At 48.7% G+C, this 25,374-nt stretch overlaps 1 protein-coding gene across 7 annotated transcripts in view; it reads right to left on the bottom strand.

The window, feature by feature from the left end:
• ACTR3B (actin related protein 3B) overlaps positions 1–14,098 on the bottom strand; it is a 100,354-nt gene extending 86,256 nt beyond the window's left edge. For 4 of the 7 annotated variants that reach the window (XR_007149036.1, XM_047844625.1, XM_047844613.1 and 1 more), the window contains exon 1: positions 3,204–3,343. Coding sequence is in view for 4 of the 7 variants with exons in the window: in XM_047844625.1 (XP_047700581.1) it covers positions 3,204–3,247 (44 nt within the window). In the remaining 3 variants the exon portion in view is untranslated. Of the gene's footprint in view, positions 1–1,678; positions 1,736–3,203; positions 3,344–4,375; positions 4,514–13,827 lie in introns of those variants that run through there. The other 3 variants (XM_047844620.1, XM_047844633.1, XM_047844617.1) reach the window with 3 other exon arrangements.
• Between the last annotated feature and the right edge of the window lie 11,276 nt (positions 14,099–25,374).

Genomic DNA, 25,374 nt, shown 5'->3' with positions numbered 1-25,374 from the left:
AATGTCAATGTCCTGAAAAACAGAAAACAGCTCCGGGACTCATCCGGTTGAACGAGATCTGAAAGGCAGGCTGGCGACAAAACACCAGGTGTGGAGCTGGACAAGGGACGGAAGAGGCCACAAGTCATCATGGGACAGGCCCTGGGGATCCAGGCTGTGTGGACAACACCACTGCATGCATCTTAGACTCTTTCACATTAGTCATTGGTCTGTGATTACAGAAGAGACAGTCCCTGTATGCATTGAAGTATTTTGGTATAAAACGGCACAAGATCTGCAACTTACTCTCAAATGGTTCAGAAAAATACTATGTACAGTTAATACCCAGAATGATGGAAGTGATGTTAACAGCTGGTGAAGCTAGGTGAAGGATACATAGTAGTTTGGTACTCTTGTAGCTTTCCAATATTTCTGATTTTTTTTTCCAAAATAAGTTTAGAAATGCAAGAAAGGGACACCTGGCTGGCTCAGTCAGTGGAGTGTGCAACTCTTGATCTCAGGGTTGTGGTTTCAAGCGCCCCATGCTGGGTGTAGACATTACTTAAGGTTGGTTTGTTTTTTTTTTTTAATGCAAAAAAAGTTAAGAGAAGCAAGACTGGAATTTGTGGAATATTCTCTTAAAACTCTGTAACCCACTAGTCCCTTTAAATAAACAAAGCTTTATCTTCAGATCAAACGGGTACCTTGGTCCATATTCTCCTGGGCCCCAGCACACTTGTGCTCACTAAGGTGATCTCAGGGACTATTAGAGGAGGATGTGCAGTTACAGAGATGAAATTTATTTGCTATGAAAAGAAAAAAATATGTACATATACACTATTCGGTACACTGCTAAATCACTACTGTTCACTATGTACAGTTCAACGTGAATTTTTCTTTTAGAATTTAATACTAGATAAAAAGCTTTTTCAGGGGCACCTGGGTGACTCAGTAGGTTGAGTGTTGGACTTCGGCTCTGGTTATGATCTCGCGGTTTGGGAGTTCGAGCCCCATGTCTGTCTCTGTGCTTATAGCTCGGAGACTGGAGCCTGCTTCGGATTCCATGTTTCTTTCTCCCTCTGCCCCTCCCCCACTGGTGCGCACTCTCTCACGCTCTAAGTATAAACATTAAAAAAAAAAAAACATTTTTTTAAAGAAAAAAAGGCTTTTTCACCTGAGGAGCAGGTATGCCTCTGCCTTCCTAATGACAACAATTACATAATTGGCAATGACTCTCTCGTAACTGTCAGGCAGGGAGACTAAGGCCAAATGCGAGGCCCAACTACAACAGCCGCTTGTCTACAGCGTAGGAGGACTCCCGTTGGTCCTGGTTCATTTTAGGTGCATTTTTATTTAATCCCATTTTGAGGCTAAAGTCAATCCAAAAATAGTTTTCACTCTCTGGGAAATACAAGAACTACTGATACACTAAAGTGAACTTAAGCCTTCCCAGGCTGCTCCTTCTGACCACATACTGGGCCCTGGGAATTCATAAATCAGTCACTTCCATAACAGAATATGTCCGCGCGGAACCCACTGGGAAGATTCCCTGCCACTGTCTACAACAGACTGCCAAAGCCTACGACAGACAAAAAAAAAAAAAAAAAAAAAAAAAAAAACTGCAAGGAAGTGGGGTCACAAAACAGTGACATAACTGAAGTTTTATCTCCAAGCAAGCCAAGTTACATTTATCACTTACCTCCAAAGGTCAAAACTGAGCACCATGTTGTAGGCATTTATAGCAAGAACGATGAGTAAGGTTCCCGTCTCACTAACATAAAAGGTATGACGAACTCCGTGGGCATTATCTTAGCGCCAGCTACCAAGAACTGCTTTAGATTTCACTAGGTTTACAAGACCAAAGATACAAAAGCAAGGGTTTCACAAGCACGTGTGGGAATGAAAAATACATCTCCCTGTGGCCTTCACTCTTTGACACGACCACAGCTCGGCTGGGCATGGGATGCATGCAGATGTTGCAGGGGGAACGAATGCGTCAGACGCCAACAATTAAGGGGCAGGTGTTCACACCAATTTTGATTTTGGCTTCTGTTTGGGGTAGCAAAACAACTTCTAAAATAAAAGGCCACATGACTTCGGATACAAATGCTTATTTCAAAAGGAATTAGCACAAGCCAAGAGGCACTTTTTCCCAGCCTGTAACCAATGCTAGTGGCTTCAGCAGGAAAAGGAAAGCACGATCAGTAGGAGATGGACTGTAACAAATTAAAGACACCCCCACAAGGTTGTCAAGGAAACCAAACCAAGTGCAGTTTCCTACAGAAAAGAATCAAGGTTAAGGTGAACGTGCCACCAGAAGATTTTATGGCAAAAACCCTTAAAATCCCGTGTCGAAAAATCTTTACGAGACTCAATTTTAGTTCCAGGCTATTTTACCAAGTACATCCTCTGTAACGCAAGCAGGCATGCTTGAATTTCCAAAGCACCAGCCGGATGGATTCACCTTCCTAACTAAACTCAGCGAAGCTTGGGACACTGAAAGTACGGGAAATTTCCTAAGGTCTCTCTCGCACGTCGCTAACAACATCAGAAGAAACTATCTCAACCGAAAAGTAAAGAAGGAAAAAAGAAAGAAAGAAAGAAAAAAAACTAGACCACAAAAAAAAAAGGCTTTCCCCAATTTAGACATTGTTTTCCAAAATGGAGGCTTTTTAACATCATTCTTTTTTTTTTTTTTTTTTTTTTTTTTTTTAAGCGAAAAGGCAGGTGAACCGGCCAAGCGAAGCAAGAGCTGAGGCTGAGTGAACCGTTCGACACCAGGAGGGAGCAGAGCGGGCTGCACAAAAGGTGTCAAGTTGGTAGAGCGACGTAAAAACCTCCGCAAGTAAGTGCTAAAGGATTATTAACAAGAAGGGACATGCACTTGGGGGGCACAGGACCAGGGCCGGTCTCGGGCAGGGGCACGGGCCGGCGGCTGGAGGGGGCAGGTAACGTCAGGAGGGGCTGCAGCGGCCCGGCGCCCGGGAGGAGTGGGAGGCGAGGCGGGCGGCGCCCCGCAAGGTGAGCAGGTGACCGGCGCGCGGCCTCCGCGGGCCGGGAGGAGGGGGCGGGGCGCACAGGTGGGCGGCCGGGAGCCGGGCCCGGGCCCCGCGGCGGGGCGCTGTGCGGCCGCCAGGTGAGACAGGGCGGGCCGCGGAGCAGGTGCTCGGCGCCGGGGCGGGGGCGGGCCGCGCGGGAGCGGGGCGGGCGCCGGCGGCTCTTACCCGGTGCCGCAGTCCACCACGCAGGGAGGCAGGGAGCCCGCCATGCTCGGCACGCGTGCCGCTCGGCCCACGCGGGCGGCCCGGGAGGCGCCGCCGCCGTCCGCTCGCCGCGCCGCCCGCTCCCGGGAGCCTCCGCAGCGCCGCCGCCGCCGCCGCCGCCGCCGCCGCCGCCTCCGGGGGGCCCGGATGCTCGGCGGCCGCCCACGTGACGCTGCCCGGCCGGCCAATCAGGCCGCGGGCACGCCCCGCCCCGCCCCGCCGCCCGCCCGCCATCTTTAGTGCTGGCGGCGAGGCCTGCTCGCGCGGACGTCAGGTGCCGCTGCTGGAGAGAGATTGGGAGTTATTTTTATCTGACTTACGGTGAGCATGACCTCGTTGCCGGGGCCTGTCTCCTTCTCATCCCGTAAATCTCGGCTGGAATGTCACCTTCTCAGGAAGTTGTCCCTAATCATCCTAACTTGGTCTCCTCCCTGCGCCTTACTCTATCTCAACAGCCTACTGCTCTCATTGACAAAGCTTGGAGCAAATTTTTAACGTTAATTTATTTGTAGTTTCCCCCCCAGCCCCACCCCATTGGACTGTAGGGTCCACCAGGATAGGGCTCGTGTCTGTCTTACCATTGATGACCTGGTGCTTAGCACGGTATTTGTGCGTACACGGGAAGCACCCAACTCTTTGTTGAATGAGTGTATAACCTTCACCATAAAGACAAAGCAATCGGGGCGCCTGGGTGGCGCAGTCGGTTAGGCGTCCGACTTCAGCCAGGTCACGATCTCGCGGTCCGTGAGTTCGAGCCCCGCGTCAGGCTCTGGGCTGATGGCTCGGAGCCTGGAGCCTGTTTCCGATTCTGTGTCTCCCTCTCTCTCTGCCCCTCCCCCGTTCATGCTCTGTCTCTCTCTGTCCCAAAAATAAATAAATGTTGAAAAAAAAAGAAAACAATCAATGACCTTAGATGGAGTTAACGCTACAGCAAGATCCTCATGGGTAAATATTTTTAAGCATCAAACATGAGATGACCCCCAAAGTCCTTACTGAAACTAGGGGCGGGGGGGGGGGGGGTGCCTGGCTGGCTCAGCGGGTAGAGCATGTAGAGATTACTAAAATAAATACATACATACATAAATAAAACATTTTTTAAAAAGTGGGGGGGACCAAAGCAGGCAAGCACCTACCTACTGTGTTATGAAGGTGCTGAAAGTCCCATTTGCTTCCGGCTCCTGCCCTATCATAAATTTGTGACATTAATTTTTAGGAGCTTTCTGGAGACATAGTTCCATACAGTTTAGTTTTAAAGCAATGTGCTTTTCTCCCTAGAAGAAGTAATAGGTTAGTTGGTCATTCTAGGCAACCCATGATCATCCCCTACCCCCACCCTACCCTCACCCCCACCAAGGGAGCTAGAGAGAGAAATAGAAGATGAGAGGGAAATGAAAGGTCAGGAGAATGGAAGAAGCCCAGTATAGGACCCCAAAGCCAGGGACAAAGACTGACTTGCCCACTTTGCGTTTTGCCGAGGGCCGGCCCAGCTCCCACTTTTTCAAGGCCCTCGTCAGAATGTTGTAGGTAAACCACAGATTGCAATTTGTCACTGCCATGTCTCTTATTTTCATTCACTTAGTATATATTTACCAAGTGCCTACTGTGAGGTTTTATGTCACATATGGCCCAGTTTGCCTCACCAGAGAAGACGCCTTAATGGAATTGGGACTAGCTAATGATAAAGCATGTGCCTTTGTGGGGGTGTCCCCTCTGCATAAGACTAGTTGGGAATGGTGGCCATGATCAGCAGCTGGTAGGAAATAAAAGATTTCCTGACCTCGATATTCCCTCTTGATACCCCTTGGTGTATCAGCTAAGATGTTTTCATATGCAGATAACAGAAAACTTAAGGTGGCACAAAGAATGAGCAAATTTTATTTCTTATGATAAGAAATCCAGAAACCCCAGGGGCGCCTGGGTGGCTCAGTCGGTTAAACCTCTGACTTCGGCTCAGGTCATGATCTCACACTCCGTGAGTTCGAGCCCCACGTCAGGCTCTGTGCTGACAGCTCAGAGCCTGGAGCCTGCTTCGGATTCCGTGCCTCCCTCTCTCTCTGACCTTCCCCCATTCATGCTCTGTCCCTCTCTGTCTCTAAAATGAATAAACGTTAAAAAAAATTAAAAAAAAAAAAACAAGATGGCTACAGCCACTCCACATAACGGTAATGGACAGGGACAGGGGGAAATGTCCCCATCTTCATTCCTTTCTAAGAGCGAGAGGAAGGAAGCACTTTCCCAGAAGTCCCTAGCAGCTTCCCCTCATGTTTCATTAACCCGACTCAATTTGTTTCCTAGGGCTACCGTAACAAAGCCCGCAAACTGGGGTGCTCAAAGCAACGAACGTTTATTATCTCACAGTTCTGGAGAAAAGAGGGCCAAAATCAGGTGTTGGCAACACTGTGTCCTCTCTGAAGACTCCAGAGGACAATCTGTTCCATGCGTCTCTCTCAGCTTCTGGTGTTGCCAGAAATTCTTGGCATTCCTCAGCTTATAGATGCATCACTCCAATCTCTGCCTCTGTCTACTGTCACACGGTGTTCTCCCCATGCACATCTACATCACCACACAGCATTCCCCTCTTCCTATAAGGACACCAGTCATATTGGATTAAGGTCCACTCTAATGATCTCATCTTAACTTGATGACAGCTGCCAAGGCCCTCTTTCCAAATAAGATCATATTCACAGGTCCCAGGGGTTAGGACTTCAACATGTCCTTTTAGGAAACACAATTCAACTCATGACACCAGCCCGCACTGAAAGCAGTCATTGGCAAGGGGAACTGATGCACTCTGATTGGCTTCCACGGTTAAAGATGAACCCCTTGGGCTGGAAAGGGACCCTGTGTCCCCTGAAGCATGTGACTGCCAATTTCTGGCTGAAGTTGGGTTTGAGCAACAAGAAGGGGAAAGGCAACCAATAGTTGCTGTCCTGCTCATAATTTTTCTAATTAAACCAGATTTGCTCCCTCATTCTATGCCTTTCCACTCCTCGGCCTCTGCTTGGAACTGGCGCTGAAGCAAGTTATTTTTGTCGACCCGGCTGGAGCGACACCCCCTCTGTGAAGCCCTCCTTCCGCTCCATCATTCTCTCCTCCATGCTCCCTCCCACCTTTGCACTTATTTGATGGCACGGTAATGGTGATGCCTCCCTCAGGCTCGTACACCAGGAGTTCCCTGACAGTAGAATTATGTCTTCTTTATATTTCCATGTCCAGCTCATCGGACCCTACCTAGCATCTTGTAGCCACTTTCAACGAATGAGCGTTGAGTAGATAGAAGTCATCGGAAAATGCTTAAAGCTCTCAAGTGCACATAACATTGGTTTGTGTTTACTTTTTTGTTGTCGTCAGAAGCAAATGAAAGCCAACAATGAGGCATAGTTTCTGTGTCCGCGCGGTCTCCATTTTTTCCATATATCACAACATGTCCCGTGTTATTCTTCTCAGACCGTAAACCATACATCAGAGACTGACGGCATCGCTTTTGACGGTGTTAGGACAAAACGCCCACGGAGAAATAAATTTCATGTTCTGTGAGAAACTCTTCAAGTACAATCTCTATTGATCATACTGCCAAAGAGGCTTGTTTCCTCCGATATGCTTCTATTTGTAGTTGGCTTTCCTAAGCAGGAAGAGATATCTCTTTTTTGCGCTTCTCCCCAGAAATGGGGAAGGCAGAACACTTCCTGTATAGAGTTCAGCATTTTTTCCATGGCCCACGATGTGACTGTTCACGGCTGCTATCCTGAGTCCTGAATAACTCAAGAGCACCTTCAAAAGAACTTTCAACAAACATCTTTTGAGGCTGGGAATGATGCATATTTATGCATATGGAGACAACTTTAAAACAAAATAATCAGGGCTTAGAGGGTGTCGATCTAATGCAATTTAGTCAGTGAGCACCCAGACAATGGGATCTTAATTTCCTGTGTTTAACTAGTTATGCTGGGCCAAGAAGGAAAAAGAACACAAAAAAAGGGCTGTCTTCAAAAATGCCCATCCAGCCGCGCTGTGAATCTTAAATGTAGAGCTGTAGGCAGGAGCGATCTGTGTGTTCTCCGTTGCCATGAGATCGCAAATAGAGAAGAGTACCAAAAAATTAGTGCCCATTCCTTTGAAATTAGCTGGCATTCTCCCTCAAAAGGAAGGGCCTGTCACCACACTCAATGGACTTCCCCGAGGTCTTGGCAACAGCTGGAGAAAATGGTCCAAACCAGAGCTGATCGGCCAGAGCGTGTTGAGCATGTCAGAGAGTCGGTAACAGACCCCAAACCACAGGCCCGGTAAGGAAATCGCCGAGAACGTAAACATGTTCAGATCAACTCTGCTGTGCTTCTGCGTCTGCCCAGGCACCCGCTCAGCCCGGAAACCGTCCTCAGCTGCTCTCCCGTGCTGCTCCTTTTCCAGGGCCTGCTCGTTCAGTCCGCTCACTCAGCCTGCGTCTGTAGCCCGGCTTTTGATCCCACTGTCCCTCTTGCTGAACTACCCGGTGCCTTCACACTAGCCAGCCTGTCTCCATGCTTTGCCTGTCCAAGACCTCTTTGGGCCAAGCGGCACCGCTGTGAGAGGCGTCGTGGCAAAACACAGAGGGTTTGTACGTCACGCCAGCTTCCTTCCCCACAGCCTTCAACAAATCCCTAGGAATGACGATGGAATTTGATCCAAACCCTGACTGTGGCATTCAGGGTCCTCCACAAGCTACTCCTGAATTACCTTTCTAATCTCATCTCACATTACGCCCTTCACACATCAGGGCACGCCGACCACATGCCAGACGCTCTGCATTGTCAGGTCAGCCTAGAACATTCTTCTTCACCTACCCCCATCCTCTTCCTCCTTTAAGATTCCATTCCACTCATCCTTCGAGTTCAATTCAAAAGCACTTCCTCTATTTGTTGGACAAAATAGGGTGAATGCTCCTTTATGTCTCTAATCAGATCAATCACTAGTTGTTTTTTTTAATGTTTATTTATTTTTTTAAATGTTTATTTATTTTTGAGAGAGAGAGAGAGAGACAGACAGAGCATGAGTGGGGGAGGGGCAGAGAGAGGGAGACACAGAATTGGAAACAGGCTCCAGACTCTGAGCCATCAGCACAGAGCCTGATGCGGGTCTCAAACCCACAAACCGTGAGATCATGACCTGAGCCAAAGTCGGAGACTCAACCGACTGAGCCACCCAAGTGCCCCTATTTATTTATTTTTGAGAGAGAGGAGGGTGAGGGGCAGAGTGAGACAGAGAGAGAGAATCCCAAGCAGGCTCCATGCTGTCAGCTCAGAGCCTGATGCAGGGCTGGATTTCACACACCGTGAGATCCTGACCTGAGCAGAAATCAAGAGTCTGACGCTTAACCGACTGAGCCGCCCGGGCGCCCCTGAGATCAATCACTAGTTCTGGGTCTACCAGTCAGAATCTAGAGTTAAATCTACAGGTGTGCATACTAATTAGGTTCCCCGTTCTACCGAAAAGCACTATAACTTTATTCGTACCGCTGTCCTAGCCAACTCTTACAGAGAACTGAACTACAAGAATATCTTAGTTTATAAAGCATATTCAGTACATCATCACATTTACTCTCCATAACATCCCACAAGGCAGATATTATAAATACCTCCTTTAATCAAATAAGAAAACTGGGGCTCATACTTTTCAAATTAGGATATATTAAAAATTCAGCTCTGTTTGGGTACCTTCTTTAGGCCCTCTTAAGAAAACAGGGAAATGCTAACGTGTCACAACACCAGTATGTGGGAAGCACGGAGATCATGTGTGTCCCAGTCGGAGCCAGGAGGGATCCCGACAGCCTGCCCTTCAGACCGACCCGGTCCCACACTTTGAAAATGGTGAGCTCTTCACCCGGAATGTTTTCTATTTCCAGCAACAAATGCCCACGAACTTCCATTAGGCAATCACTATATGTCCTAGGGACTGAGTAGCATCCAATAAAACTCTAATTCTTTTACCGAAAGGAAGGAAACTGCTGAGTGGCAGACTTGGATGCCAAGCACTCTGGACAGAGTGTACTGCCAGCAGCGAGGTGCAAACGTCTCTTGCCATTGTGCAATCTCACAAGCAACAGGTTTCGGAGGAGTTGGCTTCCCAGGGGCCTCCCCTCTCCTTACTGATGCTCGCTCTAGAACGTTTTTTAGAAGCAACACGACAGGAACTCTTATGGAACTAGAATGAGCGAAGCAAGACTATGCTACTTCAAAACATCCTCCCCGGGTGTTGACCCGGTCCCTCGGGGCCCGAGAAGGGGTGCGGGCAAAATGAGAGTTCATAGCAAATGATGTGGAGAAACCGAACGGTGGTGGGTGGAAAGGCACGGAGTGAGAAGCCAGGCCAGCTGAGTTTGAGTTTTTTCTTTTATTTTAGAGAGAGAGGCTGAGAGAGACACAGAGAGGGCAGGGGAGGGACAGAGGAGAGAGAGAGAGAGAGAGAGAGAGAGAGAAAGAATCTTTTTTTTTTTCAACGTTTTTTTGTTTTTGTTTTATTTTTGGGACAGAGAGAGACAGAGCATGAAGGGGGGAGGGGCAGAGAGAGAGGGAGACACAGAATCGGAAACAGGCTCCAGGCTCCGAGCCATCAGCCCAGAGCCTGACGCGGGGCTCGAACTCACGGACGGCGAGATCGTGACCTGGCTGAAGTCGGACGCTTAACCGACTGCGCCACCCAGGCGCCCCAAGAGAGAGAAAGAATCTTAAGCAGGCTCCTCGCTGAGCACGGAGCCCGACCTGGGGATCCATCCCACGAGCCTGGGATCATGACCTGAGCGGAAAGCAAGAGTCAGACGCTCGACTGACTGAGCCACCCATGTGCCCCAGAGTTTGAGACTTTTCATCCAGCCGGAACTCTGGTTACAACCATGTGTATCTGAACCATGTCGTCACTTTTTCTTGTGCTTACCTTACTTACGAAGGTGCAAGATGAATTCTAAGCAAGAGCGGTTTGCAAAAAAAAAAAAAAAAAAAACCCAGAGTCACCGGGTTCCTGATAAATATAGCTGATAACAAATAGCTTATCAGCCAAGGTGAAAATCACGCTGTGCTCTTAATGCAGACATTTTCAGTTGTATCAGTTTATACCAATAAAAAAAATGTATAAAATTAATTTGACTTTATTAGAGTATGGAAGGAGCCCAAATTTTGAAGTCTTTCCGAATGTGTTCAAATGCCATTTCAGAAACTTAAATATGTTTCTACATATTTATGAGCTTTAGTTTCCTTATCCGTGAGGAAGGGTTTTTCTGAGCTGTACAGTCAGTTTATAAAAATGCCAGGCACTGTAACATGGAAAGCGTTCAATGTCCTCGCTGCCCTGGTTCCCGGCACCTGCTTCTCCTTCTGGTTGGTAATTCTCATATACTCAGATCTGTGTGGCCACAATCACGCAGCTCTAATCTGGCTATTTGGATGATAACTAAGGGGAAAAAAAGGGTTGAAATAGACTGATCCTCACTATTACTTAAGATTTGAGACATTTTTCCATCCGTGGAGGTGACCTGTGTGGAATCATCCCTGCTCTCTCACCAGCTGTGGCCCCAGGGACACTTAATTCTCATGATGATAAAGCTTTTCTAATTCAGCGCTACATAGTCTAGACTGGTAAAAGGTGTTTAAGGCTTTAAAGCCAAATGGCCTGAGTATGCATTTCGGCGCTGACTTTACGAGTTTGTGACCTTAGGCGACTTATTGAACCTCCCTATTCCTCAATCTCCATCTCAGTAAAATTAAGGAAATAATATGACCTGCTTCACGAGGGCTGGTGCGAAGAATGAAGAGATGACTTACGTAGAAACCCTTCCAATGGTGCCTGACACCTAGGAAGTATTAAGTAAATGATAGTTACTATCATTATAATTTTTTAATTATTATTGCTGTATGGGAATCAAGATATTCCAGGTGGGCCTCAGTAGGACTTAGTTTTTAACCCATCCAGCTAGAGGAAAACTACCACTGGGAAATTTTCCAGTCGTTCTAAGCTGAATACCTCATCTCTGCCTTAAAGAACAAAGTAAGCTCTATCTAAAAGTACTTAGTACTTCGGTGTCTGGGTGGCTCGGTCGGTTCAGCGTCCAACTTCAGTTCAGCTCATGATCTCACGTTCGTGGGTTCGAGCCCCGTGTCTAGCCCCACATCGGGCTCTGCACTGACAGCTCAGAGCCTAGAGCCTGGAGCCTGCTTTGGATTCTGTGTCTCCTCTCTCTGTTCCTCCCTGGCTTGTGGTCTGCGTGTCTGTCTATCTCCCTCTCTCTCAAAAATAAATAAATAAACTTTAAAATCATGTAAACACTAAATCATTCAGCAGTCTTCCAAGCACACATGGAAGAGGGGACTGGGGGGGGGGGGCGGGGAAGTGCCTTGCATGACCCCACCCTGCAGACTGACCCAAAACCCCTTCTACTGGCTCACTTTCTCAGTCTGACGGCCCAAAACTCCAATTCAGCCCACACAGACCCATTCCTCCTACCATTACCCATGTCTTTCAAAACCCTTGCAAAAAATACCCATCTAGCTCTTGAGTTTTGCCTTTTCTCCACATAACAAATAATGAAATGGCAACAAGTACATACCCATCAATAATGACTTTGAATGTGCACAGACCGAACATTCCAATACAAAGACATAGGGTGACTAGAAGAGATTAAAGAATAATAATAATAAGACCCATCTATATACTGCATACAAGAGACTCATTTTAGACCTAAAGACACCTGCAGATTGGAAGTGAGGAGATGGAAAAACGCTTCTCATGAACGTGGGTGTCACAAGAAAGTCAGGGCAGCAATACTTAATTGGACAAAATGGACTACTTTATTAGTAGGCTCTGCACCCAACGTGGGGCTTGAACTCAAGACCCCCATGATCTAGAGTAGAGTCCCATGCACTTCTGACTGAGCCAGCCAGGCACCCCAGACGAAAGAGACTTGAAGACAGAGACTGCAACAAGAGCTTTGTCTTTTCTGTTCCCGTCATGCCTAGAAGGAAATGGTTGGTGACAGCAGTATTGTGTTCCCAACGCTCCCCTTGTGGGGCAAAGAGGAGGTTGCCAATGTTTCCTCCACCCCACAGTTCATTTGCAAACACGAATATTTATGCCACCACGATACAGGTTTCTCTAGCACTCAGCAGTTAGCATAAGTGAACTTTCACACTTTAGAAATGGCAGGATATTTAATTTCACAAGAGGTCCTGGTGCCCACAAACCTGCCTGGAGCCGGTCACCTGTGATTTAGTAACCGTGACCCCGTTGCCGACGCCCGGACGTCTCACACTCGCATGTACAGCTGCATTCGGAACTCGGCTGGCTCACAGAATCGTGGCCAATGGGATTCTTGCTGGCCGGTTCTGGAAAACGGCGTCTTCATTCAAGCATCAGAACTTTCTCTCCTTTCTCCACACCACCCCCCCCCCCCAACAGGCTTCTTCCTCCCAACCCCTCTCCTGACCCAGCTTTGGTGCGCAGAAATCAGAAGATCGTGTTCTCCCCTGTAGAGAATGATAAAACCCTGCAAGGATGACAGAAGTCCCTTTGAGATGTGAATCTGCAGCTCAAATCAAGGGATCAGGAGACATCCTATAGGAAAACAGACAATGGGCCTTTTGTGGGTGACTAGTGTGAACGTAAGCCTCAGTTTCTCTCTAAGCCTCAGTTTCTCTCTCGTCTTCTCCCCCTCCTTTTGTTACAGCCTCCCTCTGCCTTCCCCACTTGTTCTGCCCCTGGGTCACTGGGCAGGAACCTAGTGCATGGCAGGGCTGGCTTTGCTGGCTGCCCAAGACGTCCCCGTGCCTGGTTTAATGCCCCACTGCTGCAGCCACCCTGCAATTCTTTTTTTTTTTTTTTTTTTAGTGTTTATTTATTTTTGAGAGAGAAAGACAGAGAGTGGGCAGGGGAGGGGCAGAGAGAGAGAGGGAGACACAGAATCTGAAGCAGGCTCCAGGCTCCGAGCTGTCAGCACAGAGCCCGACGCGGGGCTTGAACCCACGGACCTGAGATCATGACCTGAGCCCAAATCGGACGCTTAACTGACTGAGCCACCCAGGCGCCCCCATCCTGAAATTCTTCATCATCTTTTTAACAAGGGGCCTGGCATTTCCATGCTGCACCGGGTGCTGCCAGTTACATAGCTGGTCCTAACACCTGGTCTAGGGAGGTGACCTTCCAGGATGGTCATCCTGATTTACACCCCTAGTCGGCATGGGAGAAGTAGGAGATCAGGCTCCTGGACGCAGGGATCCTACCCTGCCCATCCCCAAATCAATCCCCAGCACCCAGCAGGGGCCTGGCACACTGTGGAGGGAAGGGGAGGGGAGGGGAGGGAGAGAGAAGGGGAGGACAGGGAGAGGGGAAGGGAGTGGGGGGAGGAAAGGGAGAGGGGAGGGGAGGAGGGGGAAAGGGGGGGGAGGGGGAGGGGAGGGGGGACAGAGAGAGGGGAAGAGAGGGACAGCAGAGGGGAGGGGAGGGGAGAGAAGAAAAGGGCTATAGGATTCACTCAAGCACCATTTCCACTGAACCCTCCCTAAATGAAAAGAATTACTTACGCTTCCCGCTTCCCGAGCCCCTCTGTTGAGGGAGAGCTACCTACCCCTGAGAGCGCACACTCAGCTTCCAGTCACCCCCTCAGCCGTGCGAGGTGAATCCTCCCTTAACAAGTCCATGTAAGTGGCGGGTATTTGGCCACTGAGTGGATTTTTGTAGCAACTGGTATGAAGGCCGCGGCACACGTCGGGGACGGGCCCCCTGCAGGCCCGCCGTGGTCCGCACAGGCCACACGCACCTGCTCGATGGAAAGTGCCCTCTCCGGCCACACAGAGCCCCCTGAGCTTCGGCTCCGAATGTCCCTCCCCAGCTCCCGCCTTCCAGACTCACTTGCGGAAGCTTCCCGACCTCTCCCTGCCCCTCCTCCGGCCCTGCCCTGACGTCACTGGCCTCTCCAGGCCACCGGGGCTCCCTCTGCCGTTGGTCGAGCGGTGGCTGCTTTCCCGGCCCGCGGCGGCCTCCGGGAGGACCGGCATTCCGCCCCTCAGCTCTCCGGCCCCTGTGCTGACCCTTCTGTCTCCTCTGCCGCAGCCAGAGTGCTGACGTGGCCTGGCCCCGGGGGTAACTTGTCACCGTTCCCTTCAGGTGTAGCCCGGAGCCCCCAACTGCTGTCGGTTATCTTGAGACGGCTGTCACATTAACCTGTTATCCACCCTGACTATTGAGTAGGAATTAGAATGAGGTGCATCACTTTCTCCTCATTTTTGTATTGATTTATTTTGAGAGAGAGAGAGAGAGAGAGAACAAGCAGGGGAGGGGCAGAGAGAAGGAGAGACAAAATCCCAAGCAGGCTCCACGCCATCAGCACAGAGCCCGACTCAGGGCTCAGATTCACAAGCCGTGAGATCATGACTTGGGCTGAAACCAAGAGTCACCAAGAGCCACCCAGGCGCCCCAGACTCCCTTTGGAGAGCAAGTGGAGGCAGCACAGCGGTGGGGGGACAAGGCTGGGTCCCACGCTAGGAGCTTGGGGCAGGCGAGGAGTTGCCCACGAGGCAGCACAAAGGGCCATGTGTCTAGAAGGGAGGATTGACACTGAGGGACATGAGAGCGGTGAACATCAACCTTTGCCCGGTTGGAGGCGGAGGAGAGGATGAAAACGTTCCTCAGTCCTCTTAGGTTAGCAGCGGCACAGGCACATTAAACCGGCAAAAGACAGGTCGACAGGAGAGAGCCTCATATTCACACAGGGGGCCTCACGGAAAAGAAGGAAGAAGCCCTAAAAAGCAGTTAAGCCCGGGAGTTTGTATATCATTTCAACAGAGGGCAAGAGACGGTAGAAACGTGACAAGACAACGAAAAGAGGTTTGCGCTTCTGTGGGCAGTAACTGATGGGAAGGTAAATAAATGGGGGAAATTAATGGAAAAGCAGGCTTATTTGGTAAGGTTTGTTTATGCAGACTCATCTCGGCGCTGACTTTTGTTTTTTAATGTTTGTTTATTTTTTGAGAGAGAGACAGAGACAGAGTGCAAATGGGGGGGGGGGGGAGGGCAGAGAGAGAGGGAGACACAGAATTCGTCCGAAGCAAGCTCCGGGCTCTGAGCTCTCAGCACAGAGCCTGACGAGGGGCTCGAACTCACGAACCGAGAGATCATGACCTGAGCCGAAGTCACATGCTGAACCGACTGAGCCACCGGCACCTTCGGCGCTAACTTTCTGTCTCTCAGGATAGTTTTTCCCTTCCTCCAGGCTCAGGAGAGGGCGCGGGGCAAGGGAGGGGATGCACCTGCTCGAAAGGGAAGTTATGCCCTGCTTTGAAGCAGAAAGAGAGGGGGCAGAGAGTTCCTCCCGCATCTGCCGTGTCGCCATTGGCTTCGGCTCAAAATAATCCCATGTCAGAGGGGCGTCTCCTGGGGTGGTGGATTCCGGTCCAACGTCAGAGATATGAACGAAGATTCCCCCAACACACAGCCGCCCTCCGCCAAAATAAAAGATTTTCAACACATTTTATAAACTTTTGTCAAGTCCCTTTGAGACGCTGGCAGCCAGCTGAGGGGTGGGGGTTCAAGAATGAACACCGGCAAGTGTGTGGGGAGAAGGAGGTGTGCCCACATCAGTGCGTGAACAGGCTGGACAGAGTGGGGGCATTTTGGGGAGCGCCAGGGAGAGAACAATTAATTCCGAGTAGGAGAGCTTGGACGAGTTCCACCGAGGGAGGAACATTCAAAAATAAAATAATGAGGGGTGCCCGGGCGGTTCAGTCGGTTAAGCGACCGACTCTTGATTTCGGCTCGGGTCGTGATCTCGTGGTTGTGGGATCAAGCCCCACGTTGGGCTCTGTGCTGACAGCATGGAGCCTGCTTGAGAGTCTCTCTCTCCCTCTCTCTCTCTGTCCCTCCCCCGTGCTCTCTCTCACTCTCTCAAAATAAATAAACATTAAAAAAAAAAAAGATGCGGGGCGCCTGGGTGGCTCAAACAATCGAGCATCAGACTCTTGATTTTGGCTCAGGTCATGATCTCAGCCCTGCCCGTCTCCCCCCGCCAGGCACCTGCCCGGCTTTTTAGCCGCCAGATCTCTGGCATGGATCCCAGTTCCAGTTATTCGGTCCCACTTTCCCCGTAAATTTATCTGTACTTGTCAGATTAGGTGTCCCGATTTTTGGCCTGAACAGTACGAGAACCCTAGTCATCAGTTATCCTAACCCGCACGTCCTGTCACTGGCTGGAATACATTCCGCGGGGACCACATGTCATGGGCGATCCCTGGCGTAGCCACTGAACAAACACACACTCCCCCTCAAAAGGGCCCGATTTTTCCCGGGTCCCTCCACCTTGCAGCCATCTGGAAACCTCCCAGGGCTCTCCAAGAACTGCTTTAGGGATTCGGAGAAGGGAGGAGGTGATGGAGAGGGCGAGGCCGGCCCCCCCGGAGAGAACCCCCAGTGAAACTTCTGGGCACAGCTGGTCTGCTTCCAAATACCTCCAGCAAAGGGGTTGTGTCAGAAAACAGAGGCGTGGACAGCTAACCCCGTCTGAGGAGCGCCAGGCTCTCAAAACCGTGTCGTAGAAAGGGCACCATCAATATCCCGGGGCTGCAGATACTGGGCTCGCTCTCTATGTCACCGCCCGAAATTCTAGATTCCATTTCTTTAAAAACGTAAACAACTTCGGGAAGGTTAAGGGACTGGGGCATTCACATATCATCATAAATTAGTGGTCGCTTTCCCGAGCCAGCTACCGAGGAAATGGGATATTTGATGCAGGGCGCAGAGGGCAAAGGTGGCCGGGAGAAGAGGGCTGTTTATTTTTTTAAGGTTTGGACAACTGCCAGAGGCACTGAATATTTAATTAGTGCTGCAGGAAGAGAATAACTAAAGCAAGAGGCCGGCCGTACAACAGGGGCTGAAGGCAGTTTGCGGGCTCTTGGGCTCAGCACCCTAAGGAGAACATCCCTGAGGTGCCATAGAGGGGGCCCTGCCCCCCGCTACGCTTCAGAGCCCCCCTCTCCCCCCTTCCCCCCCTTCTGGGATGCAAATCCAGGCCCACCCGCCGTCAGTGACACCAGGTGGTATTTATGGGTAATCAGTGAGAATGTCGAGTAGTCTTTGTTTTTAACGTTTATTTTATTTATTTTGGGGGGGGAGGACGAGTGGGGGAGGGACAGAGAGAGGAGAGTCACCACGGAGCCCAGTGTGGGGTTCCATCTCACAAACCGAACCTCAAGACCATGACCTGAGAGGCAATCAAGGATCGGATGCTTAACCGACTGGGCCACCCAAGCGCTCCGAATGTCTAATATTATTTACATGGGCAAATATGTTCTTAGTTCAAACGACAGAATGTAAAATGAACTTTAATACTTTTTAAATTAAAAAAAAAATTTGTTTAGTGTTTAGTTTTGAAAGAGAGAGACAGAGCAGAGTGGGGGAGAGGCAGAGAGAGAGGGAGACACAGAATCCGAAGCAGGCTCCGGGCTCCGAGCTGTCAGTACAGAGCCCGACATGGGGCTTGAACTCACAAACCTCGAGATCGTGACCAGAGCCAAAGTTGGATGCTCAACAGACCGAGCCACCCAGGTGCCCCTGGTTTTTTGGTTTTTTTTGTTGCTTGTTTGTTTGTTTTTGAGTGAGAGAGAGAGAGTACAAGCAGGGGAGGGGCGGAGAGAGAGGAGAGAGAGAATCCCAAGCAGGCTCCAGGGTGTCAGCTCAGAGCCTGACATGGGGCTTGAACTCACAAACTGTGAGATCATGACCCGAACAGAAACCAAGAGTTGGAGGCTGAACTGACTGAGCCGCCCCTGAATGTAAAGTGAATCTTTGGAACGCCATCCATGTGTAAGTCGGGAGATGTCTAGCAATAAAAACGGCTAAGTTTTTAAACACTTACTAATCACTGTGCTAAAGGCCCTACATGGGTAGTTCCATTTCATCGCCACCACAGCTCTGGGAGATTGGCGCATTTTATAGACATGGAGACGGGGTTAGAAAGCAAGTGGGGGATCCCGGGCTCAAATGCAGTGGTCAGACTCCAAACAGCACGTTCCTCGCATGCGCCCCTTGTGTTCAGTTACAGTCACGTGTTTTCATTCCGAGAAGGGGAAAAGATTGTCAACCCGCAAGGCAACTCTGGACGCTGTCTTCACAGGAGGTGGTGTGAGAAGTGAATAGGATAGGGGCCTTGAACCAGATGGACGCGGGTTCAAGTTCTGACTCTGTCACTGATCGGCCAAGTTACCCTGGACAAGTTTCTCGTGGTCTCTGAAATTGAATACACTCGCCTGTAAAGCAGGGGGACGATGCCAACCGTATAAACAAGATCGGAAGGTAAGGAGGACATTAGAGCATCTGACTCCGCAGAGTGTGAGCTCTGAGTTGAGGACCAAAGATTCCACCAAAACCCCAGTCGGAAAATGCCTTCTTGTTCTTCCCGCGATTCTCGGGAACCTTGTCGTGAGATGTTACGTAGGATTTCCCCACCAGCAGGGCGCAGGCTGACACAATTCACCCAGCCGACAGCAACAGCCAAGGTCATGGTAATGCAGTTGCATTTACAGCCTTCGCTGGGATTACCCACAGCTGACCAAGGGCAAACACAGCCCCAGTGCTCCAGCTCAACTGGTGGGTCGCCGGGATCAATGGCTAGGTAAAAACAAACAAACAAAAAAAAAACCACAACAACAGCCTCTCCTTTTATTTGGTTTTGCTATTTTGTCCAAGGAATGGAAGGTACTGGGCTACAGAGGCAAAAATACACAAGCCTAAAAACTATTCCGGAAAACTGGTGTTACGTCTTCAGAAGAATACAGGTTTTGCGGTCACCCACACTAGTGATATGAAGCTGGGTTTCTTTTTGGTTTTTTTTAACATTTATTTATTTTTTATTTTTTTTTCAACGTTTATTTATTTTTGGGACAGAGAGAGACAGAGCATGAACGGGGGAGGGGCAGAGAGAGAGGGAGACACAGAATGAGAAACAGGCTCCAGGCTCTGAGCCATCAGCCCAGAGCCTGACGCGGGGCTCGAACTCCCGGACCGCGAGATCGTGACCTGGCTGAAGTCGGACGCTTAACCGACTGCGCCACCCAGGCGCCCCTAACATTTATTTATTTTTGAGACAGAGACAGAGCATGAGGGGGGAGGATCAGAGAGAGAGGGAGACACAGAATCTGAAACAGGCTCAAGGCTTTGAGCTGTCAGCCCAGAGCCCGACGCGGGGCTCAAACTCACAAACTGTGAGATCATGACCTGAGCCGAAGTCGGACGCTCAACCGACTGAGCCACCCAGGCGCCCCCGAAGCTGGGTTTCCAGATCGGGCTCTACCCCCGCAAGCTCTGTTTTGCCTCTCTGGGTGTGCCTGGGAGGGTTGCACGCATGCATGAAAGGTTGGGAAGGACCTTTCCTGGAAGTGGGATCCATGGAGGGTGTGAGGGTACCAAGGGTGCCGGTGACACTCATGTTTCCACTTCATGAAGTCTGTCTTGTTTGACTCTAGAACCCTCTGAGGGTGGCATTGTCATCATTTTATACACGATGGACCCAAGTGCCAGAGAGGTTACGATATCGCCCCAGAGCACGAGGCTCGCTAAGCAACAGAACAGGAATTTGACAAGGTCCCTCCTATTCCACGCTTCCGAACACTAACGCATGGGGCAAATGTAAGTTGTTTAAACTGTCAGGAAGGAATACCTCGAGGAATATCTTTGCTCCTTTTTTTTTTTCTGCCTCCCAGCCTGGTATTTTGGCATCAGTAACCAAATGTTGAATCCACCTGTAGGGACTCGGGGTCAGATATCATCATTGCAAGGCAAGATGAGTAAGAACCAGGGACACCAGCGAAGGGACAGAGCTGGGGCACAGTCTCCAAAGGTTTGACTGCATACTGCTATCAAAAATTTTTGAGGGGCGCCTGGGTGGCTCAGTCGGTTAAGCGGCCGACTTCGGCTCAGGTCATGATCTCGCGGTCCATGAGTTCGAGCCCCGCGTCGGGCTCTGTGCTGACGGCTCAGAGCCTGGAGCCTGTTTTGGATTCTGTGTCTCCCTCTTTCTCTGACCCTCCCCTGTTTATGTTCTGTCTCTCTCTGTCTCAAAAATAAATAAACAAAAAAAAAAATTTAACAAAAATAATTTTTGAACTTACACTATATATTTTGTGTGTGTTTATGCCCTACATGTACACCTACATAGGTTACTGTGTTACTATTATTGTAAAACATATACAAAAAACAAAAATGTATAGGTGTCTGGGTGGCTCAGTCGATTGAGCGCCTGACTCTTGATTGTGGCTCAGGTCATGATCCCAGGGTCATAGGATTGAGCCCCACGTCAGGCTCTGTGCTGATGGCTCGGAGCCCGGAGCCTGCTTCAGATTCTGTCTCCCTCTCTCTCTCTGCCCCTCCCCCACTCTCTCTCGCTCTCTCTCAAAAATAAACATTAAAACAAATTTTAATGTAAAAGAATGAAATAATATTTTTAAATAATTCTCATTTAATTTCATGTATTAATGGAACAAAAAGCATTTTACTTTGTCATCGATTATGCTTCACTGTGTGATTTCACTTCACAAGATCTTTATTTAACACCACGACAATTATTCGAAGTCTGGTGTCAAATTCGGTTTCCTTCTGTGCTTGTTTTCATTACTGAAACTTGCCTGCGTTGCTGAAAAAGATATTTCACAAAAACGGAGAAGTGAATGGCTTGCCTTTAACCTCTAAGATTCTTTGAAGTACTCTGCAATGAAATAACCACGGGACCTAGGTGCGGTACAAAATACTTTCAGGATCTTTCCCCATGGCATTTCAAAACTTTTGTGAGGATCACACAATTTAAGATAGCACAATCCATCGGGCTGCCTGGGTGGCTCAGTCGGTTGAGCGTCTGACTTCGGCTCAGGTCATGATCTCACAGCTTGTGAGCTCGAGCCCCGTGTCGGGCTCTGGGCTGACAGCTCAGAACCTGGAGCCTGTCGGATTCTGTGTCTCCCTCTCTCTGCCCCTCCCCTGTTCACACTCTGTCTCTGTCTCTCTCAAAAATAAACATTAAAAAAATTTTTTTAATAAAAAAATAAAAGAGTACAATCCATAAACCCCGTGCACGTAAACAGCGGACTTCACCACGACGTGCTAAAAACCAGGAAGCAAGATGGAGCCCCCGTCAGCCCCTGGGAGGGGTTTCTTCACTTCCCTCTGGGACCCTCGACCAGCTAAGACTCGGACCTGTGTCCCCCAAGCTATTAGAAACTAGCAAAACTGTGTTTTGTGTCTGCTTATGTAAACTAGGTACAACTAGGTTCCCTGCAACCTCATGATTGACTTACATATACCCCAGTTGGACACCAGCGCTCCAGGCAAAGGAAGGGCTCAAGAGCTCAACAGGTTGCAAAGGCTTCGTGCACCAAGCCTCAGGCCTGTCACCCAATATGGTAGCCGTAAGGGTCACTCCGAGAAGTTGCCTGGCAGGCTGACAAACCTAGAGCAGGAAAGGCAGCACGCCAGGTCCCGGGAGTGAGGGCAACTGAAGAAATGCTTCCCTCAACCACCAGAGAGGAATGGAACCCTAATCATTTTTTAGGGTTTTTTTTTCTCATTAACTCTGGGATTAGGTGGGACCAAACTTAATGCCTACAGATGTTCAATTCTGCAGTTGGACAGAGCTGTTTATAAGCAGGGACTTATAATACTCAGTCACTGAGAAAATCATTTTGAACGTCCTTTATCAGATTCAAAATATGGGACCTTAAGCAAAGCACGTAGACTTCCCTGGTCTTAGCTTCCTTGTTTGTAAAGTAAAAGGGTCAGAGGGGGCGCCTGGGTGGCTCAGTTGGTTACTTATCTGACCTCAGCTCAGGTCATGATCTCCCAGTCTGTGGATTCGAGCCCCACCCCGTCGGGCTCTGTGCTAACAGCTCAGAGCCTGGAGCCTGCTTTGGATTCTGTCTCCTTCTCTGTCTGCCCCTCCCCTGCTCATGCTCTGTCTCTCTGTCTCTCAAAAATAAATGAATGTTAAATATATATATGGGGTTGGAAGATGTGATCCTTCTCAAATCCCTTTAATTCTACAAAATAAAAAGATAGCCCATGCTAAGTACCTCTGGAAATTTAGTTCCACCCATAAATGTTATCTGTACATTTGTAACCCTTTGTTCAAAACAAAGCAAAGAGGAAAATCTAATTCTTTTCTACAATCCTTTGTCCACACCCTGTAGTTCTAGGTGCGTTCAGAATTCAGAACTGTTTGCACTTTAGAAAGGAAATGATGTACAGATAGACCATGATGTAAGAGCACTCGGGCCTGAAGCAGGACCCTGTCATCAATCACACTAACGTTTCTTTTTTTTTTTTAATTTTTTTTTAACGTTTATTTACTTTTGAGACAGAGAGAGACAGAGCATGAACGGGGGAGGGGCAGAGAGAGAGGGAGACACAGAATCCAAAACAGGCTCCAGGCTCTGAGCTGTCAGCACAGAGCCCAACGCGGGGCTCGAACTCACGGACCGCGAGATCATGACCTGAGCCGAAGTCGGACGCTCAACCGACTGAGCCACCCAGGCGCCCCTACACTAACGTTTCTGCGGTGAAATAGAGGAGTTTCCACACTAACTAGGATACAGACTAAAAGTAGTCTCACATCAGTTCTGGTCAAATTTTACAGCCAAAAACTTTCCCACATATTTAACAAAAAAACACCTGTTTTCAGACCCACCGTGGCCTTCAGATTTGCTGCAGTGGATTGCAGACCCAAGGCATGTCCCGACTCATGCTAACTCCTAGGTAAACCCTTTCCGTGGTGTAAATCAGCCTAATAGCTAATAACTTCCAAATACTTCACAACCTGCCATACTTGTATTATTCAGACTTTAAAGGCAAAACTTCACCGTAATGAAATGTCTCCTACCTGTTCCAAGTCCTTCTAGCAATCACCATCATAGTAGAAAATTACGACTGGTATGAGGAACTAGGTCCTTTACAAAACCAACATTTGAAAATGTTGTCTAATCCCCATACAGTTAGTACACAGTGTTTTATTAGTTTCAGGTGTATGACAGAGCGATTCAACAATTCTCTGCATTACTCAGTGCTCATCATGATATACGTAGTCTTAATTCCCATTATCTATTTCACCCTTTGCCCTACCCCCCTCCCCTCTGGTTACCTTCGATTTGTTCTCCATAGTTAAGAGTCTGTTGAGGGGGTGCCTGGGTGGCTCAGTTGGCTGAGCGTCCAAGTTCGGCTCAGGTCATGATCTCATGGTTTGTGAGTTCGAGCCCCATGCCAGGCTCTGTGCTGACGGCTCAGAGCCTGGGGCCTGCTTCAGATTCTGTGTCTCCCTCCCTCTCTGCCCCTCCCCTGCTCACACTCTGTCTCTCTTTCTCTGTCTCAAAAATAAATAAACATTAAAAAAAAATTTTTTTTAAAGACTCTGTTGGGACACCTGGCTGGCTCAGTCTTCAGAGCAGATGACTCCTGACCTCAGAGTCATAAGCTCAAGCCCCACATTGGGAGTAGAGATGAGTTTCAAAAAGAGTCCTTTTTTTTGGTTTGTCTTTTTTTCCTTTGTTCATTTGTTGTGCTTCTTAAATTCCACCTATGAGTGAAATCAGATGGTATTTTCTTTTCTCTGACTGACTTATTTCACTCAGCATAATACTCTCTAGCTCCATCCATGTTGTTGCAAATGGCAAGATTTCATTCTTTTTTTTATGGCTGAATAACATTCCATTGTACACACATATACCGCATGTCCTTTATCCATTCATCTACCGATGCACACTTGGGCTGCTTCCATAATTTGGCTATTGTAAATAACGCTGTGATAAACATAAAAAGATGCGTGTATCTTTTTGAATTCGTGTTTTCATATTGTTTGGGTAAATGCCCAGTCCAGGAATTACTGGTGATTTTTGAAGGAACCTCCATACTGTCCTCCACGGTGGCTGCACCAAATTTTATTCCCACCAACAGTGCACAAGGGTTCCTTCTCCTCCACACCCTCGCCCACATTTGTCGTTCCGCAACATTTGAGATTTTTGCAAGTGGCTTTAGGAACATTTTCAGAACTGAAATTAAATGGACTGGACTGTAATCTGTGGTTGTACTCTCCTCCTTTTTTTCTCTTTTTAATGTTTATTTTATTTATTTTTGAGAGAGCAGGGGGAGGGGCGGAGAGAGAGGGGGACAGGGGCTCCGAAATGGGCTCGGCACTGACAGCAGAGAGCCTGATTCGGGGCTTGAACTCGTGAACTGTGAGATCCGTGACCTGAGCCGAAGTCGGACCAGGTCAACTGAGTTGAACCAGCTGAGCCCCCCAGGCTCCCCTCTCTCCTCCTTTTCTAAATTCAGGCGCTGCATTCGTCTACGGGCACCAGCTCTGCCCCCTTTGGATTCCCAACAACTGATGCCCTTCGTGATCTTATATCCCTCAGGTTCCTGGCAGGGAGTTAATCCAGAGCTGCCACCAGACATTCAACATGTCAACAGGAGATATGGGCACCTCACCCCAATAGAATGAAATCAGTCGGGAGAAAATGTGGACAAAGATATTCAAGAAGTGTCCTATCCTCTTCTGATGAAGGAAGCCTTCCCGTAGTTTCTGGTTCCATCTCGCGGTTTGTGAGTTCAAGCCCTGCGTGAGGCTCCGAGCTGACAGTGCAGAGCCTGCTTAGGATTCTCTCTCTCTCTCTCTCTCTCTGCTCCTCCCCCACTCGTGTGTGTGCTCTCTCTCTCTCTTGCTCTCTCTCAAAATAAATAAACTTAAAAATACATGAAATTTAAACACTCCATCAAAATCGATTATTACGTATCTGTTGTTTCGTGATGTCTAGCAATCAAAACAGTCACTCCATTGAAGAAGAAAATTAAAATCCACTGACAAGTCTTGTTCTCATAATTGTGCTTTATAATTGATTGATTGATTGCTGTCAGCCATTGATATCACTCTACTGTCGGTCAATGTCTTAGATGGATAAATGGAAAATTACAACATGGAATTAGTTAATATGATTCCTTACAAGGATATAAGCAAAATTCCACTGAAATAGTACAATATTTCCTTAATCAGAAGGTGCACCCTCAATTGACAACAGCTTTTTATGGGGGGGGGGAGCTGGAAACTGCCTTAAGTAGTGTTTAGGAAATTGAATGAATGAGAAAAAAA

The sequence above is a fragment of the Prionailurus viverrinus genome, chromosome A2 (assembly GCF_022837055.1).
Source record: "Prionailurus viverrinus isolate Anna chromosome A2, UM_Priviv_1.0, whole genome shotgun sequence".
Lineage (NCBI taxonomy): Eukaryota > Metazoa > Chordata > Mammalia > Carnivora > Felidae > Prionailurus > Prionailurus viverrinus.
The sequence above is the reverse complement of the archived record's forward strand: the minus strand, read 5'-3'. Positions and strand labels throughout refer to the sequence as shown.